At 40.4% G+C, this 15,205-nt stretch overlaps 1 protein-coding gene and 1 long non-coding RNA gene across 2 annotated transcripts in view; both read right to left on the reverse strand.

Annotated features, from left to right (window-relative positions):
- LOC105385572 (irregular chiasm C-roughest protein) overlaps positions 1-15,205 on the reverse strand; it is a 285,368-nt gene that overhangs the window by 48,743 nt on the left and 221,420 nt on the right. The window contains exon 11 of the mRNA XM_048632241.1: positions 11,152-11,285. Within this exon, the coding sequence (XP_048488198.1) occupies positions 11,152-11,285 (134 nt within the window). The remainder of the gene's footprint in view (positions 1-11,151; positions 11,286-15,205) is intronic.
- On the reverse strand, positions 1,614-10,357 carry LOC125491106. The gene is made up of 2 exons (XR_007268116.1): positions 10,233-10,357; positions 1,614-1,654 (listed from the first exon to the last, which is right to left on the reverse strand). It is a non-coding gene; the product is annotated as an uncharacterized LOC125491106 (long non-coding RNA).

The raw sequence follows: 15,205 nt of genomic DNA on the forward strand, positions 1-15,205 counted from the left end.
TGCGAGAAAACGTAAACTTTTATAGTTTTCGATAAACTATCAAACCTGTACTAGACCCTCAGAAGGCATCGATCAAGTTTTATTTAATTAATAATAAAATAAAAAAATAAAAAAACACGCACTCACGCCTTGTACTAATGTACTCCCTTGCGGGGTAGGCAGAGGTGCATTGCTGCACCCACTTTTCGCCAGAGTGTTATGTTAGTCCCAACGTAATAGGGGGCGGGCCTATTGCCATTTTACGGGCACATCCAAGACCCGAGAACAAATATCTGTGTTTAAACAAATATCTGCCCCAGCCGGGAATCGAACCCGGGACCATCGGCTCAGTAGTCAGGGTCACTAAGCACTACGCCATTCGGTCGTCAATTTATTATTACTCAATTTAATTTGTAATTTTAAATACAAATTAATGTAGTCAGCACGTATTGGGCATTCTTTATCATTGCCATTGTTTTAATTATAACATTTCAATGTGTTGGGCTCAATTTTGTATAATTATAACAACATATATTTAATACCCGTATTCAGAAAATAAATATTTATTATATTTTGGACTGAATGGTACAATATTTAATATTTATATACTATTTTATACACTTCTCGATATCTCATGATAGGCATACCAAAGTGTATTTTCACACAGCCTTTCCCTACAAATTCACCCTTCTCAAACCGGTAGATATGTTTCGAAGCCTGACAAACACATAAACTCTACAAACTTATAACACCCCTCTTTCCAACGGGCCTCAAAAACGCATTTACTTTCCCACCTTTTGCATACCACCCGCTTGTGTAATAGCGGCCACATTTGCCAAGTAAATTTGAACGGACGGTAACAGTAAATGCGAACTTAACGCTAAAAGCATTTTCTACCACATTATGCAGATATAATTCTGACTGCACCTCCCGGGGTAAGTGGAAAAGTGGAAAATGGCGTATTACTGGCTCCAGATTCCGCCGGATAAGCTAATTAAGAAACAGGCATAAGCGGGGGTTCGTTAGACCGCGGCGGGGAAACAAGGTGTTGTGTGTTTGGTTGTGTCTGTCTGGTCAGGTAGATCTGTAACGGATTTAATGGGTTGATTTGAATGCGGCTTTTGAAGTTTTGTAATGTGTACGTATAAAACCAGGGTGTTGCAATATTGGAATTTGATATTGTCGTAGAACAGAATTCTTTTAGAATGACCCCCTGAGTTTTAGCAACAACATCCTGTATATTCTTGCAGGAATTGACACTCCCGTAGAACAATAGAATCGCCTAATACCTACTCTATTGATAGGTATATGTTCAGGAAAGCTTAAATGATATGATATATATAATTTCAGCGTGCCCAGTGGAAATCTGTAATCTTTGCCTACCCCTCTGGGAGATAGGCGTGAGCGTGTATGTATGTATGTGTGTGGTACCGACGAACACTTTAATAATTGTATGTGGGTAGGTTCTTATATTTGTATGTGGGTAGGTTCTTTTATTTTTGACAGTCTACTGAGTCGTTGGCAGCCTCTCGTCGGGTTATCGGCTCTTATTGTATTTCGGCGCGGTCTCGATATTCGCAATATTTGTATTTTCGGTTAAATATTACCAGCTGCTATTAGGCATTATATTTGTGTATACGATTATAAGTGGACATGTGATTTTGTGTGTGAGAACCTCAAGATTAAAACGGATTACTCAAGCATCGGGAGGGCCCTCCACGCCGAGCTTTGGACCTTGAACCATCACGTGAGCAAAAACCTATATAATATTTATTTTATTAAACCATGTAAAATCGCAAGGTCGTCCGGCGGTATAGAAACAACGGTGTCCCAGTTATGAATGAATCATATATTTCATTGACATAGCTTATTAGAAACCTGACTATTCCAAATATAAATTACACCCTCTGTAGAGGTTTATAGCCCTAAATATGCCATAGATATGCTACTAAATAGATAACACAGACGATAGATATCAATACCAATTAGTTACAAATAAGCCTAATAGAGGTCGTTGCCAGCGCCTCTGATAGCGATTGAACATACCGCCCGCCATGGACACACTGTCCATCAAATAAACCGTAGAAATCGCTATAGGTACATTGAAATAAACAAAACTAAAAGTACACAAATCTCAGTAACAAAAACAGTACACATATTGCATTAGATAGACAACACTTAAAATATTTATCCAACATTTTGGTAGCAGAGCGTGGTTTTAATACGGCTATATTATTAGGTTTTCGTGTTACGTAAGTTTTTGAGGTTAGCTCAGGGTGGCGTTATCAATTCGGTTAGCTTCATTGCATATTGTTTACGTAATAATTTTACTTTCGGAATACAGTTTCTATTGTACTAAGTATAGGTATATTTATTTCGGTTCGGTCAATACTTATATTTGTGTTGGTTTTCGTACGGTAGGTACTACGGTAGCTACGGTAGCTAACTACTTAACTTTACGGCTATAATTTGATTATTATTGTAACTCAGATATTCGGTAGGTACAATTACGTCTCACGTTAGTAATTACCATATTGTCTCAGCTCGCTATGGGCGTTGAATCATTTATCTTTTAAGTTACACATACTTACCTATTTATTAACTAATCGTGCAGTATTGCTGTGGTGAGATTTGGTCGGTGATTTGGTGATTCGACCTGAGAAAGTACCTAGTTACTTTATGTTGAATAATTTACGGCTGTAATATTGAAGTGTAGTTAATATTATTGTGAATTTAAATGGCGGTTGGTTTAGTCACTTTGTAACTTCGATTTCTTAGTAACTATAGCTTTTTGATTAAAGATAACTGGTTAATTTCATAGTAAATATTATACTTATAATACGGGATAAAGTTTTATTTGAATAAATTTCAGGAGTTAGTAAATATTGACGTTATAAAGTGAGGTGATATTCATAACCGACCATCGAGTTCGGTATTGTTGCGTTGTTTATTGTTTAAGATTGTAATATGGCTTTGAGAGCATCGTTTTCGGTATTTAAAGTAAAACTTCAATGGCTTATTGACAGTGCTGACTTGCTGGATCGACCTGAACATGTCAACCGTGTCTCTGTTCGACTGTTAACGGTTAATACGGAATTTACGAGTTTAGAAGCTTCATATCAACGAATAATTGAACTCGCGGACCCGGAAAATAATTCGGAAAATCAAATTTTAGAAGCGGCACGTAAGGAGTATGTGAGGGCATTAGAAGCTTTTGACAAATTAATGTATGAAAAATTAAAACAACGCCGGAGCACGAGCGGTTCCACGGACGAGTCGGAGCCGCGGTCAGACGGACACAGGTTCGACTCAGAGGCTTTGGTGTCGAGATTACCTACCCTGCAGTTACCTATTTTTACGGGTGATTTGGATCAATGGGTCGGATTTAATAATTTATTTGACAGCTTGGTAGATAATCGTACGGATTTGTCACCCTCACAGAAACTAGCTTATTTAATGTCATGCATTTCTGGTGAGGCTCGCGGGCTAATTCAACATATTAAAATATCGGATGCTGGTTATAAAACAGCTCGTGACCTTTTGATGCGGAGATACCAAAATTCCCGCCATCTAGCGGACGTTCATGTCGGTCAAATTATGAACTTGCCAATTATTTCGTCAAATTTAATCGGATTGCGATCGCAATTTTTAAATCCATTAATTATGGCAACAAACTCGCTGGAACGTTTGGGATTCCCTGTAGCTGAATGGTCCTTTTTGCTACTGTATATTGCTAGTACTAAATTGCCGCCATCAATTAAAACTCGGTTCGAACAAAAATACGGTACGGAAACAGATGTTATACCAACATTCTCGGAGTTGGTAGAATTTTTAGAAACAGAATGTCGGTTATTGGAGAGTACCAAGAGAGAATTTGTTTCTTATAATAATCGCGAGGACCAGCGCCCTCCACGGCGCCACCAAAATTATGCGGTTGCGGCAGCGCAAGTCCCGTGCTGCGCTTACTGTGGTGAGTCGTCACACTCGGTGTTGAATAGATGTTCACGGTTCAGGGAACTTACACCCGTAGCTCGGAAGGAATTTGTTACTCGGAAGCGGCTATGTTATTTCTGTTTGGCTAGTCATCACTACCGTGACTGCCGCCAGGTGCCGCAATGCGATGGATGTGGTAGCCAGAAGCACCATCCATTGCTGTGTTTCAATCGGGTAGGCACTGCACAGCCTCGTGTGAATAATGGTACATCGGACAGACGCTCGCCGCCGCGTGCGGGCGGGAGCGCGGAGTTTTATCGTCGCGGCGGCGGCGGGAATCGAACCCGTTCACCTCGGATGTCACCGGCTCGCGCCGCCTCCCCGGAGCGTCGGAGGAACGACCAGTGGAGCCCGCGTCGTGCGGCTCAAGTGGGCGGCAACGGTTATTCTCATCACCCTCAGCGTGACGGTGATGGTCGAAGGGATCAGCGGTGCGAACGTGAGGCGCCGCAGCGATCTTGTAATGATCGACAATAGGATACGGCTCCTACCTACCCATTGCAATCACCTGTTCAACATAAAACTATTTTACTTCCTACGGCTATTGTAAGAGTACATGGTGATAACTTGGATGATTTTGTTGAAATTCGGGCTTTATTAGATGCAGGATCCCAAGGCTCTCTTATAACCTTAAATTTAGCTAGGAAGTTAGGATTAATGTTAGAACCTACGGATGAGCTGGTGAGAGGAGTAGGAGGATTAGAACTCGGTAATATTTTCGGTCGGTCTTGTGTTACATTTTCACCTTCGGGAAAGCGGTTTCCGGTTATTTCCACTCCGGTTACTTGTTTACGGAATCTTGTCGGTAATCAGCCAACATTTAATTTAAATGAATCGGTATTAAATTTATGTGAAGGACTGTTCTTAGCTGATCCAGAGTTTTATAAGTCCAAACCAGTTGAGTTATTACTCGGTTCGGATGTTTACGGTTCACTAGTCGGCGGTGATAAAATTACTTTAGGTACAAACGGTTTAACGGCGTATAATTCGGTATTTGGTTACATTTTATTGGGACCTATTGATCATTCGTTTGACGTAACTTCGGAGCCAGCAGGTGATGTTTTTGCTTTATCACTTTCGGATGCTTTACAAAAGTTTTGGGAGGTTGAGGAGCCTCCATCGGTTTCACAGATCACCCCAGCTGATGAGGAGTGTGAACAGGGTTCCGCTCATCTGGCATAATCTTTATTGACCAAAACTCATTTCGCATAACTCGTATGGTCTAAACTTTTTTGGCCGAACCATCACTTTGCCAAGACTTATGTGGCATAAGGCTCGTTTCGTCTAAAACTCTTTAGGCACAATCTTTAAACACCTAAGTTTCGTTTGCTCAAATTTATGTTCGTCTATACCTATGTATAATCTTGTTTCTCCTAATGTTATCTTAATAAATAATATATTAAGTATGTAGTAAATGTACAAATTGTGGTATTTTTCTCCTACATCCCGAAAATCACGATATTGTATGATCAAAAAATCGAAAGTTAACGACCAATATAATTATTACAAACCCCATGAGATCGAAACCTAAAAATAGGTGCGACGACGAGCAAAGCGAGGAGGAGCGTGTTAGGTGCACATGTTCATCAAAACCAAAGCGGAGCGCAGCGAAGCGGAGCGGAGCGGAGCGTTTTCCAAACAGCGGAAACAATACAAGGCACCAGTTTGCGCTATGTAGGGAGACGCTCCGTCAAAGTTAAAGCCAAACGAATATTATTACTTTGTATAAACCTATGCCATAGCATTATTAGGCTATTCAAGATTTGGCCATACCATTATTAGGCTAAACAATGTTATGCGAAATAACTTTTTACTAAACGAGATTTATGCCATACGATTTTCGGCGTAACGAGACTTTGACCAAACGTTACTATGCAATACGAGATTAGGCAAAAAAATCTTATGCCAAAAAAGGTAGAACCGTGTGAACAGCTTTATAAGCAAAATACACATCGGCTATCAGACGGTCGGTTCTCTACTCGACTTTTATTTGTTTCCTCGCGTCCAGTGTTAGGTGAGTCTCGTTACATAGCCGAGAAACAATTTCATGCGGTAGAAAGACGGCTTATGAAAAATTCGGTCTTAAGAAAGGAGTATATCAGTTTTATGCGGGAGTATGAAGAACTGGGACATATGTCGGTTTCAAAATTTAATTATAAATCGGGCGAGGAACACTTTTTTATCCCACATCATGCGGTTTTTAAATATTCGGGTGACGTGCCCAAAATTCGGGTGGTTTTTAATGGCAGTTGCGTCACATCTACGGGCGTATCATTGAATCAGTGTCTTCACACTGGTCCCAAATTACAAAGGGACATAACGGACATTTTATTAAATTTTCGGAGACATAAAATTATTTTCATTTGTGACGTCAAACAAATGTTTCGGCAAACGGTAATAGACGAATCGGATCGGAAGTACCAACTTATATTATGGCGGGAGTCTCCTGATCAGCCTCTCCTCACATATGAGTTGTGTACTAACACTTACGGGTTGCGGTGTAGCCCGTACATTGCTAATCGAACAATCTTGGAGCTCGCCGAGCAAGAGCGTGAAAGCCTTCCTCGTGCGGCAGCGGTTTTAAGAACAGATGTGTACGTAGATGACATAATCACTGGTACGGATTCGGAATCTGATGCGTTGAGCCTTCAGCAAGAACTCATTACTTTAATGAAATCGGGTGGTTATGAGCTCCGTAAATGGATTTCAAATAGCTCAGCAATTCTACAAGGTTTACCTGATGATCATAAACAATTACCTCTCTTATTTGAAAATTCGGAAAATCCCCATACGGTTCTCGGCGTTTTGTATGATCCGGTTCGAGATGTCTTTTCTTATAAACTAAATCTTGGTGCATCGAGTTCGGACACTAAACGATCTATTTTATCTGTAGTTGCCCGGATATTTGACCCTAAGGGTTGGATTTGCCCAGTAGTGTATTGGGTTAAATGTTTACTGCAGCGTTTTTGGCTAAACAAGCTCGATTGGAATGATCCTTTACCTTCGGATTTGTTGCGTGAGTGGCAAGCGTTTCGGGAAGACTTGGTTAACCTTAAAAGGTTGGCTATTCCTCGATGTACTATGACTAAGCCTGCAAGCAGCTACTCATTACATGGGTTCTGTGATGCTTCGGAGTTAGGTTTTGCGGCAGTGGTTTATTTGCGATCAAGTAACCAAGACGGCTCGGTGTCGGTACACTTGCTCATGGCTAAGAGCAAGGTCGCCCCTCTCAGGACACGTCCCACCATTCCTAAATTGGAGTTGTGTGGAGCCGTGCTACTGGTTAAGCTTCTCAATCATGTGAGTCTTTGTCTTCAAAGATCCGTTGAATTTGAGGAGATAGTTGGATGGACCGACAGTATGATTTCTTTGGCATGGATTAATACATCACCTCATACTCTTCAAGTATACGAGGCTAACAGAGTTTCACAAATTCAAAATTCTGCGGTTACTATCACCTGGCGACATGTACCTGGCAATTTGAATCCGGCAGACGTCGCTTCACGCGGGTCAACGGCTTCAACGTTACTTTCTCATCCATTGTGGTGGGAACCTGCCTGGCTTACTCAACATGAGTCCGCCTGGCCCTCTCGCGAGGTGGAGAGGCCTTCGGAACTGCCTGGTATTAGATGTTGTGCAGTTACTAAAACGGAATCGGATTCGGAATTTGAGTGGATTTTAGATAGATATAGTTCACTTGATAAATTAATATCGGCTACAGGTTGGATTCGGAGATTTATTCATAATTGTAAAAATAAAAATAATCGGATTTCAAAGCAATATTTAACGGTGACAGAAAGGAAAGAATCCTTACTTTGTTGGGTCAGTTTGATTCAAAAGAAACATTTCGGTTCGGAAATTGAAGCTCTAGGTAACGGCGAGCAGATCAGAGGCAATTTAAGGAGTCTTACTCCATTCGTAGACTCTCGTGAACTGTTGCGCGTTGGCGGTCGGCTCCAAAATGCGGAGATCGGATTAGAAGCAAAACATCCCTTGCTTCTGCCAAAATCGGGACATTTCGTAAAACTTTTAATTTTGGATTTGCATTTGAAAAATTGTCATGCGGGACCAAATGCTCTTACGGCTATATTACAACGGAATTTTTGGGTACTTTCAGCTAGGAGAGCTGTCGGGAATGTCACTTTTAAGTGCATTCAATGTTACAAATTGAAAGGCCTGACGACTCAGCCATTGATGGGTAATTTGCCTCATGATCGCGTTACTTCGGCTAGACCTTTTCAAGGTATCGGTACGGATTTTGCTGGACCTTTCCAGGTCAAAACACATAAGTTACGGAATCCGAAAATCACCAAAGCATACTTATGCGTGTTCGTGTGTCTGGCTACAAAATCGGTTCACCTGGAGTTGGTTTCGGAACTATTATAACTTTTATTGCCGCCTTGTCTCGGCTTGTGTCAAGGCGCGGCTTGCCCTCCCTTATTCGGTCGGACTGTGGCACTAATTATAAGGGTGCTGATAATTATTTAAGGGAAGTTTATCGTTTTTTGGAACAAAATCAAAATTATATCGGTCATAATATGTCCAAGTGCGGTATTACTTGGATTTTTGATCCTCCAGCTTGTCCATCATGGGGTGGTTTGTTTGAGGCTGCGGTTAAATCGGCGAAAACTCATTTAAAACGGTGCATAGGGGAAACAAAATTAACTTTTGAGGAACTTAGCACGGTTTTCTGCAAAATTGAGGCCGTACTGAACTCTAGACCTTTGTGTCCCATCTCCTCAAGCCCTCATGATCTGGAGGTATTGACCCCTGGTCATTTTCTTATCGGTCATCCGCTGGATGCTCTACCGGAGTATCCGTTGCAAGATGTGAAGATGAATAGATTAAGTCGGTTTCAGCTGTTACAGCAAATTTCACAAAGTTTTTGGCATCGGTGGCACTTAGAATATCTTCACACTTTGCAACAGCGGGTCAAATGGACGGACTCCACCTCTCCTCCTAAGGAAGGTGATTTAGTTCTGCTGAAAGAGGACAACGTCCCTCCTCTTCAGTGGAATCGCGGTCGGATAATTAAACTCTACCCAGGATCGGATGGTGTGGTCAGATTAGCGGATATTCGGGTTGCAAATGGAGCAACGCTCAAGCGGGCAATAGGTAGGCTATCTAGACTGCCTTTAGACTAATTACAAAAAAAAATCGGTTGTACGTATATACTTGTAAACTTATTTATTTTTAAGCAGCGGTTACTGCTTAGGCGGGAGAATGTTCGGTACCGACGAACACTTTAATAATTGTATGTGGGTAGGTTCTTATATTTGTATGTGGGTAGGTTCTTTTATTTTTGACAGTCTACTGAGTCGTTGGCAGCCTCTCGTCGGGTTATCGGCTCTTATTGTATTTCGGCGCGGTCTCGATATTCGCAATATTTGTATTTTCGGTTAAATATTACCAGCTGCTATTAGGCATTATATTTGTGTATACGATTATAAGTGGACATGTGATTTTGTGTTCTCAATTTTGCAGAAATCATTCTGTGAATCTACCATAAACTATGGTTTAACTAGCTATGGTCGCACATTTAAAACGTATCTTGACTCCATTTTTAAACTACAAGTACGACTTCTAAAATTAATAGTACCAACTAAAATTAAAAACTCTTCCAAAAATGATGAAACCAAACTTTTCAAGTATTGTCAAACCCTTCCGGTATACACTAACGTTAACTTCATGCTTCTTAAAGAACAGTTTTTCAATACAAACATTCAACAAGAAATTAATCATCCTGTACAAACTCGACGCGTCACACAAAAGAAACTGGTTACAACGCGAGCAAATAACTCGTACGGCGAGCGCACCAGCTCTTATCTTGTTCCGCGACTCATCAACAACCTACCCACCGACACAAGACAATCACTGACCCACTCAAATATTAGAATTAAACTTAAAAAATACTTTATGTCGACGCTCGAGTGATAAATTATTACTTAAGTACCTATATTGCTGCCTCAAAGTAAAACGTAGTATAAATTATATTTTACTTATACATACCTACCTACTTACGATATCTACATTTGTTGCTTGCTATGAATGTTAAGTACCTACCTAATTGAATCATGTTATACAAACTTTCAAATAGATACCTACTAAAAGACACAAGTTGTTAATTGTATATACATTATAACGCAGAATGAAGGTGCTGCGCACAATCCTGCGAGGATTATTGTAGTATCTTTAAGCTTGTTTTTTCTTATGTATTTTACCTATAATTAAATAAATAAATAAAAAAAGTGTGTGAGAACCTCAAGATTAAAACGGATTACTCAAGCATCGGGAGGGCCCTCCACGCCGAGCTTTGGACCTTGAACCATCACGTGAGCAAAAACCTATATAATATTTATTTTATTAAATATATTTATCCAATAGCAGTATATTTATAATTTCTGAGAATATTCATTTCGTAGCCTTGACGGGATTAAATGTGAGAACATTTCAGCATCTTGTATATTCAGTACGTAGAATTCTGCCATTTCAACTTGGAATCAACTTTTAATGTATGATAATGATAATTGATTCAGGGAAATATGTAATCTTTCATTCTGGTTTACAAAACCAAATATTTATGTACTTTTATGTTTTCCACTGTGGCTTATCCATAATACCTATATGTATAAGAATGAAAAATATAGAAATTTAGAAATGCTGTCCATTTTCTAGTCAACGGTGGCCATAGAGGCTCCATTGATGCGTTGAGTTGTCGGTATATTTTTTATAAGAGGTATATTTTTATGGCTGTGGCGCCAATGGGGCATCACCCTTACCAGATCACAAACAATGCCTGTCGCTACATCGATCCAGTGAATTTTTAGAACGACGCCGATGCTGTCGTCATACAACGTAGTACGAGTATTCTGTTTGTCGGACACCAACTGTCATACTACCACCCAAACTCAGACCAAACCGACAAATTAGAAACTGACAATCCTTAAGCAGCGTCACTCTCTTGTCAAACATTATCAAATATACAAGTTACGTTAGATTGAAAGGCGAGCGACACTGCCGCGCTGCTTATGGATTGATTGCTAATGTTCGGTGGTGAACCAAAAATAACAAACTTTCACGATGTAGTATGGAGCAGCGCTAACGAAATGTGCCATTATTCAGCTCTGGACACCATGCTAGAAGAAACCCCCTACATGGTGTATTATAGTTGGCACTCACGATGTTCTGATCCTCCTCATGGTGCAGCCAGATGACCTCGGGCGGCGGGTGTCCGTCCACCCCACAGGCCAGCGCCACGGCGGAGTCCAGCTCGCCCTCCGCGTCTCGGGGTAGGCTGCGGAAGGATGGCGGGTCTGGAAGTGAAGGGTTTCGTTAGTGTCAGTGAATTCTTTGGAATTTACATGTACGTAACGGATGAGATCTCGGTTCTCATTCTTGGGGGCGTAGGTTTGAATCCTGCCCTGTACCAATTAATTCTTCAGAAATAAATAAGGAATTTACGTACTATTATACCACATACTCTTATAGTGATGGAAAACATCGCGAGGAACCTGCATGCATGCTGTGTACGTAAGTGGGCCTGTGGGCCTAAGTGCAGTGCGGACGGCTGCGAATATTCCCAAATGTTAGTTTTACTATGCCTCTCGCCAAGTGACTCGCTAATATCCTGATTACACCTACCGAGTAGAGTGGCCGAGACAGTGTTCTCGGTCGACCACTCGGTCAATTGCAAGCTGTTCATTTGTTGAGGATCGGCCGAGGATACTGTCTCACCACTCTATTCGGTAGGTGTAATCAGGGTATAAGCAAGCCACCTGCCTGTTCGGCTGTAGCGTACACACTTACGCCTTGTGCTACAGAACTCTAAGGTATATTGGACATTACAGTAACAACCTAACTCAAATAATCGGTTTTATAGGAAATCGTTAACAAAAATGAGAGTGGACTCGCAAGTAATACTAAAATGAGTTTAAGTCGGTCTAGTCCAAAATTCTTTTTTGAGTCGTTGATGTACTAAAGGTGCTATATCTAGTTTCGGTTGCAATGTTGATGCCAGTACACTAATCAAAATTCAATTTGATGCCCCTCATACCGAACCAACTAAAAAAAAACTATTCCTTTATCAATAGCTCGTACATTTCATTCCTCAGATTTCAATTTTGCAGTGGCATTCATGAAATCCATGAAAAAACACACGTTATTAAATACATAGATACTTCAGCGGTCCTAAAAGCTGTGCGGTTGCATTTTTTAGTTTTCATATTTCACATTTTTGAAATCAAATTCGCGATAACTGAATAGACTTTTCCACGAAACTAGCCTGAAAGCTACGTCATGTATCGTATCCATCATTCGTATTCAACTGAATAACACAAAAGGACAGGTAGGAATAAATAAAAACTGAACAAGGCTTGAAAAAAAAGTATTACATATGATTTTTTGGTTAGAGATAGTTAGTTAGGGGGCGGAAAAAAGGTGTAGGTAACTTTTTCCCGGCATATTTCAGACGAGCTAGACCTAGTTAGGTATGACCAATTAGTTTGGAAACATTTTTGTTTTTTATTACATGTCCACCGAAACATAATATTACTAAAATTTTTGGGTAATTGTACTAAGTATATTCACTGTTACTAACAAAATATAGATTAATCCGAAATAAATGATTTATTATTATTATTATTTTTAGGATTTACTATAAGTATAGTTTCATGTCACCATATTGTTACCAATGCAAGAACTTACTTTTTACGGAGACAAAATGCTCCTAAAAAGCTGTCTACTGATAAAATACTAGCTATAGTTCGACCACGCCAACTTTGCAACGAGAAAAAATGGGAGATTATTATTTTCTTTAATTGCTTGGCAGTCAATGGAGAAGAAAGTCACTTCATGTCAGTGTCAGAAGTTACAAAGAACAATTTGTTGAACTGAAAAAAAAATCGGTGTTGCACTTATTGTCCTTGGACTTATCACGTGACTACAGTCATCATCATTGGCCACAGCATCCTGTTGGAGATGGTAGTTGCAGCACTCGTAGGTTTATGGGTCGCCGTGTCACGTGACTACAAATGTTCTACGAAAAGTGGGTGGCTCGCTTTCCAGTCTCCTCACCGTAGCCCTTCGGGGATTACATGCAATGCACTACATGTATGTAAAGTCAGGTCCAGACCAGTGTAACGTGTAATGTAATTTTCCGTCGAATGTAACTCGAATTCTACGTGTGGACGTCACAACGAGCATTACATGTAACGCTCGCGGTTGATCCATCGGCTGTCGGTTTCTCGCACGAACCCAAAAGCGCTCGCAATGTTACATTACACGTTACACTCGTCTGGGCCCGGGATTAAGAAAAAGTCAAGAAATTTCAAAGAACATTACTCTTGCTACAAACTAATTTCGCTGTCGTCACTTGTTTTATATTGCTAAGTTAGCGTTGTCGCACTCTAGAGGTGACCCCGGGAGTCCCGGGCCACTTGTTGCTGTGACATGTTCACTTCCGCCAACGTCACGTCACCAGTTTGTCACGATTGTCCGCTTTGTTGACTTATCTCACAAATCTTCGCTACCAACGATGTTTTAATACTAACTAGATGGAGTGTCAGTGCAAAAGAAGCTACTCAACAAACACCTTTGACCTTACTGATACCCAGTGGTCCAGTTGTAGGGGTTGAGTGTTGGTAGAGACGTTTCTTTTGCTAGTGTTTTCAGTAAGTTCGGTTAGAAGATTAATTGTGAATTTATTCATTGGTACTAGGTTGAACTTAATACGGTTTCACATTAAACGAAATGTTGACAGTTTTTTTGCTTTGTTTTGTTTTTGTATATTATTATGATAGACCATCTTGTTCGTATATTGTTTATCAAAGACTCTGATCTTATCTCACTAATCTTCGCTACAGTCAGGCTCCTGATCGCAAACTTGTTTTGAACACGATTTTCGGATTAAGATTGTATTGAATTTGACACTAATTACATAGTTTTTATCGATCTTCGTTCTATGTGGAGGTGTTAGTATCTGCACCTGGCTCTCTTGAGTGGAACCTTTGTGCATATATATCTCGAACTTCTAAACCACCTTCCTAAGCTAGGACCATTTCCAACCACGCTGGTCCATTGCGGGTTGGTGTGTTCCCATATTATATAGAAGTGATGAAGCTACATATGCAGGTTATCTAATGATGTTTTTTTCACAGTAAGAGCGATGGCATACATTTTACTTAAATTCCAAAGAACTCATAGGTACATGCCAGCGCAGAATTTGAAACCGTATCTCTGTCGTGAGAAGCGGGCGCTTACCCGACTGAGCTACATCAGCAGGGCGATCACGAACAATATAGAATCGAATGCGAGTGCAACTTGACAGCACTTTCGAACACTTTTTACCTATATAATTGACAGTTGTCGCACTCGCATTCGATTCTATACGTTAGCTCGAATTTTCGTGATACGGGTACAGCTCATAATTTAGGTATGTGCGCTTAATTCTTTCAAGAAAATGTAATTTAAATCATGATTGTGATAATAGTATTAAAAAAAAAAAAACAAATGACGCCCACAGCTGTAAACGAAACACCTGAAAATAACAATAGCACGTAACGCGAGTAAAATTGCTACTAAAATTATACCCACTAATGGGGCTTAGGGAAAGTCATTTGTTTTGATATGGCAACATCCTGCGGGCCAATTATAACTTTGATAAAACACGAATTTGCATGCGATGGTTGTCTCCCGGTGTTGCCAGGTTCGTTTACAGGTGAAGTTTGGGCGAAATTATTATTGTTCTAGTTGCGAAAGCAGCCTTTGATACGACTTAGTTGTGTTTCAATATACACTGCATATATAAACTATATTTATCAGAAGCTTCCGTAGTCGAGCTAGCTTCAATGATAGTAAGTAATCATTGTTATTAAGCAACACTGATTGGATGGGTGGCCGATTTTAAGAGGTTGATTTGCTTTGCTTCCGTGCTTCGGACGGCACGTTAAGCCGTGGTTCCCGGTCGCTGTTTCGGCAGCAGTCGTTAAGCCTAGTAGAAAACATCTGACAGTCGGGTTGCCCACTTACCCGACAACTCTCTCAGAACTTGTGTTGGGGCACCCGCATTCCCACGTGGTGCATCACGACTAAATCTTTCTTGCAACCCAGTGAAAAGCCCTAGTCTACACAGCTCTTGCGTTTTATACTAGTAAAGTCAAAATGTCAAAGTGAAATGTTTTTATTCATCGTATAAGTATAACATTTTCTGATGAACGTAATTTTTTACAAACTTCTC

The sequence above is a fragment of the Plutella xylostella genome, chromosome 31, assembly GCF_932276165.1.
Source record: "Plutella xylostella chromosome 31, ilPluXylo3.1, whole genome shotgun sequence".
Taxonomy (NCBI): domain Eukaryota; kingdom Metazoa; phylum Arthropoda; class Insecta; order Lepidoptera; family Plutellidae; genus Plutella; species Plutella xylostella.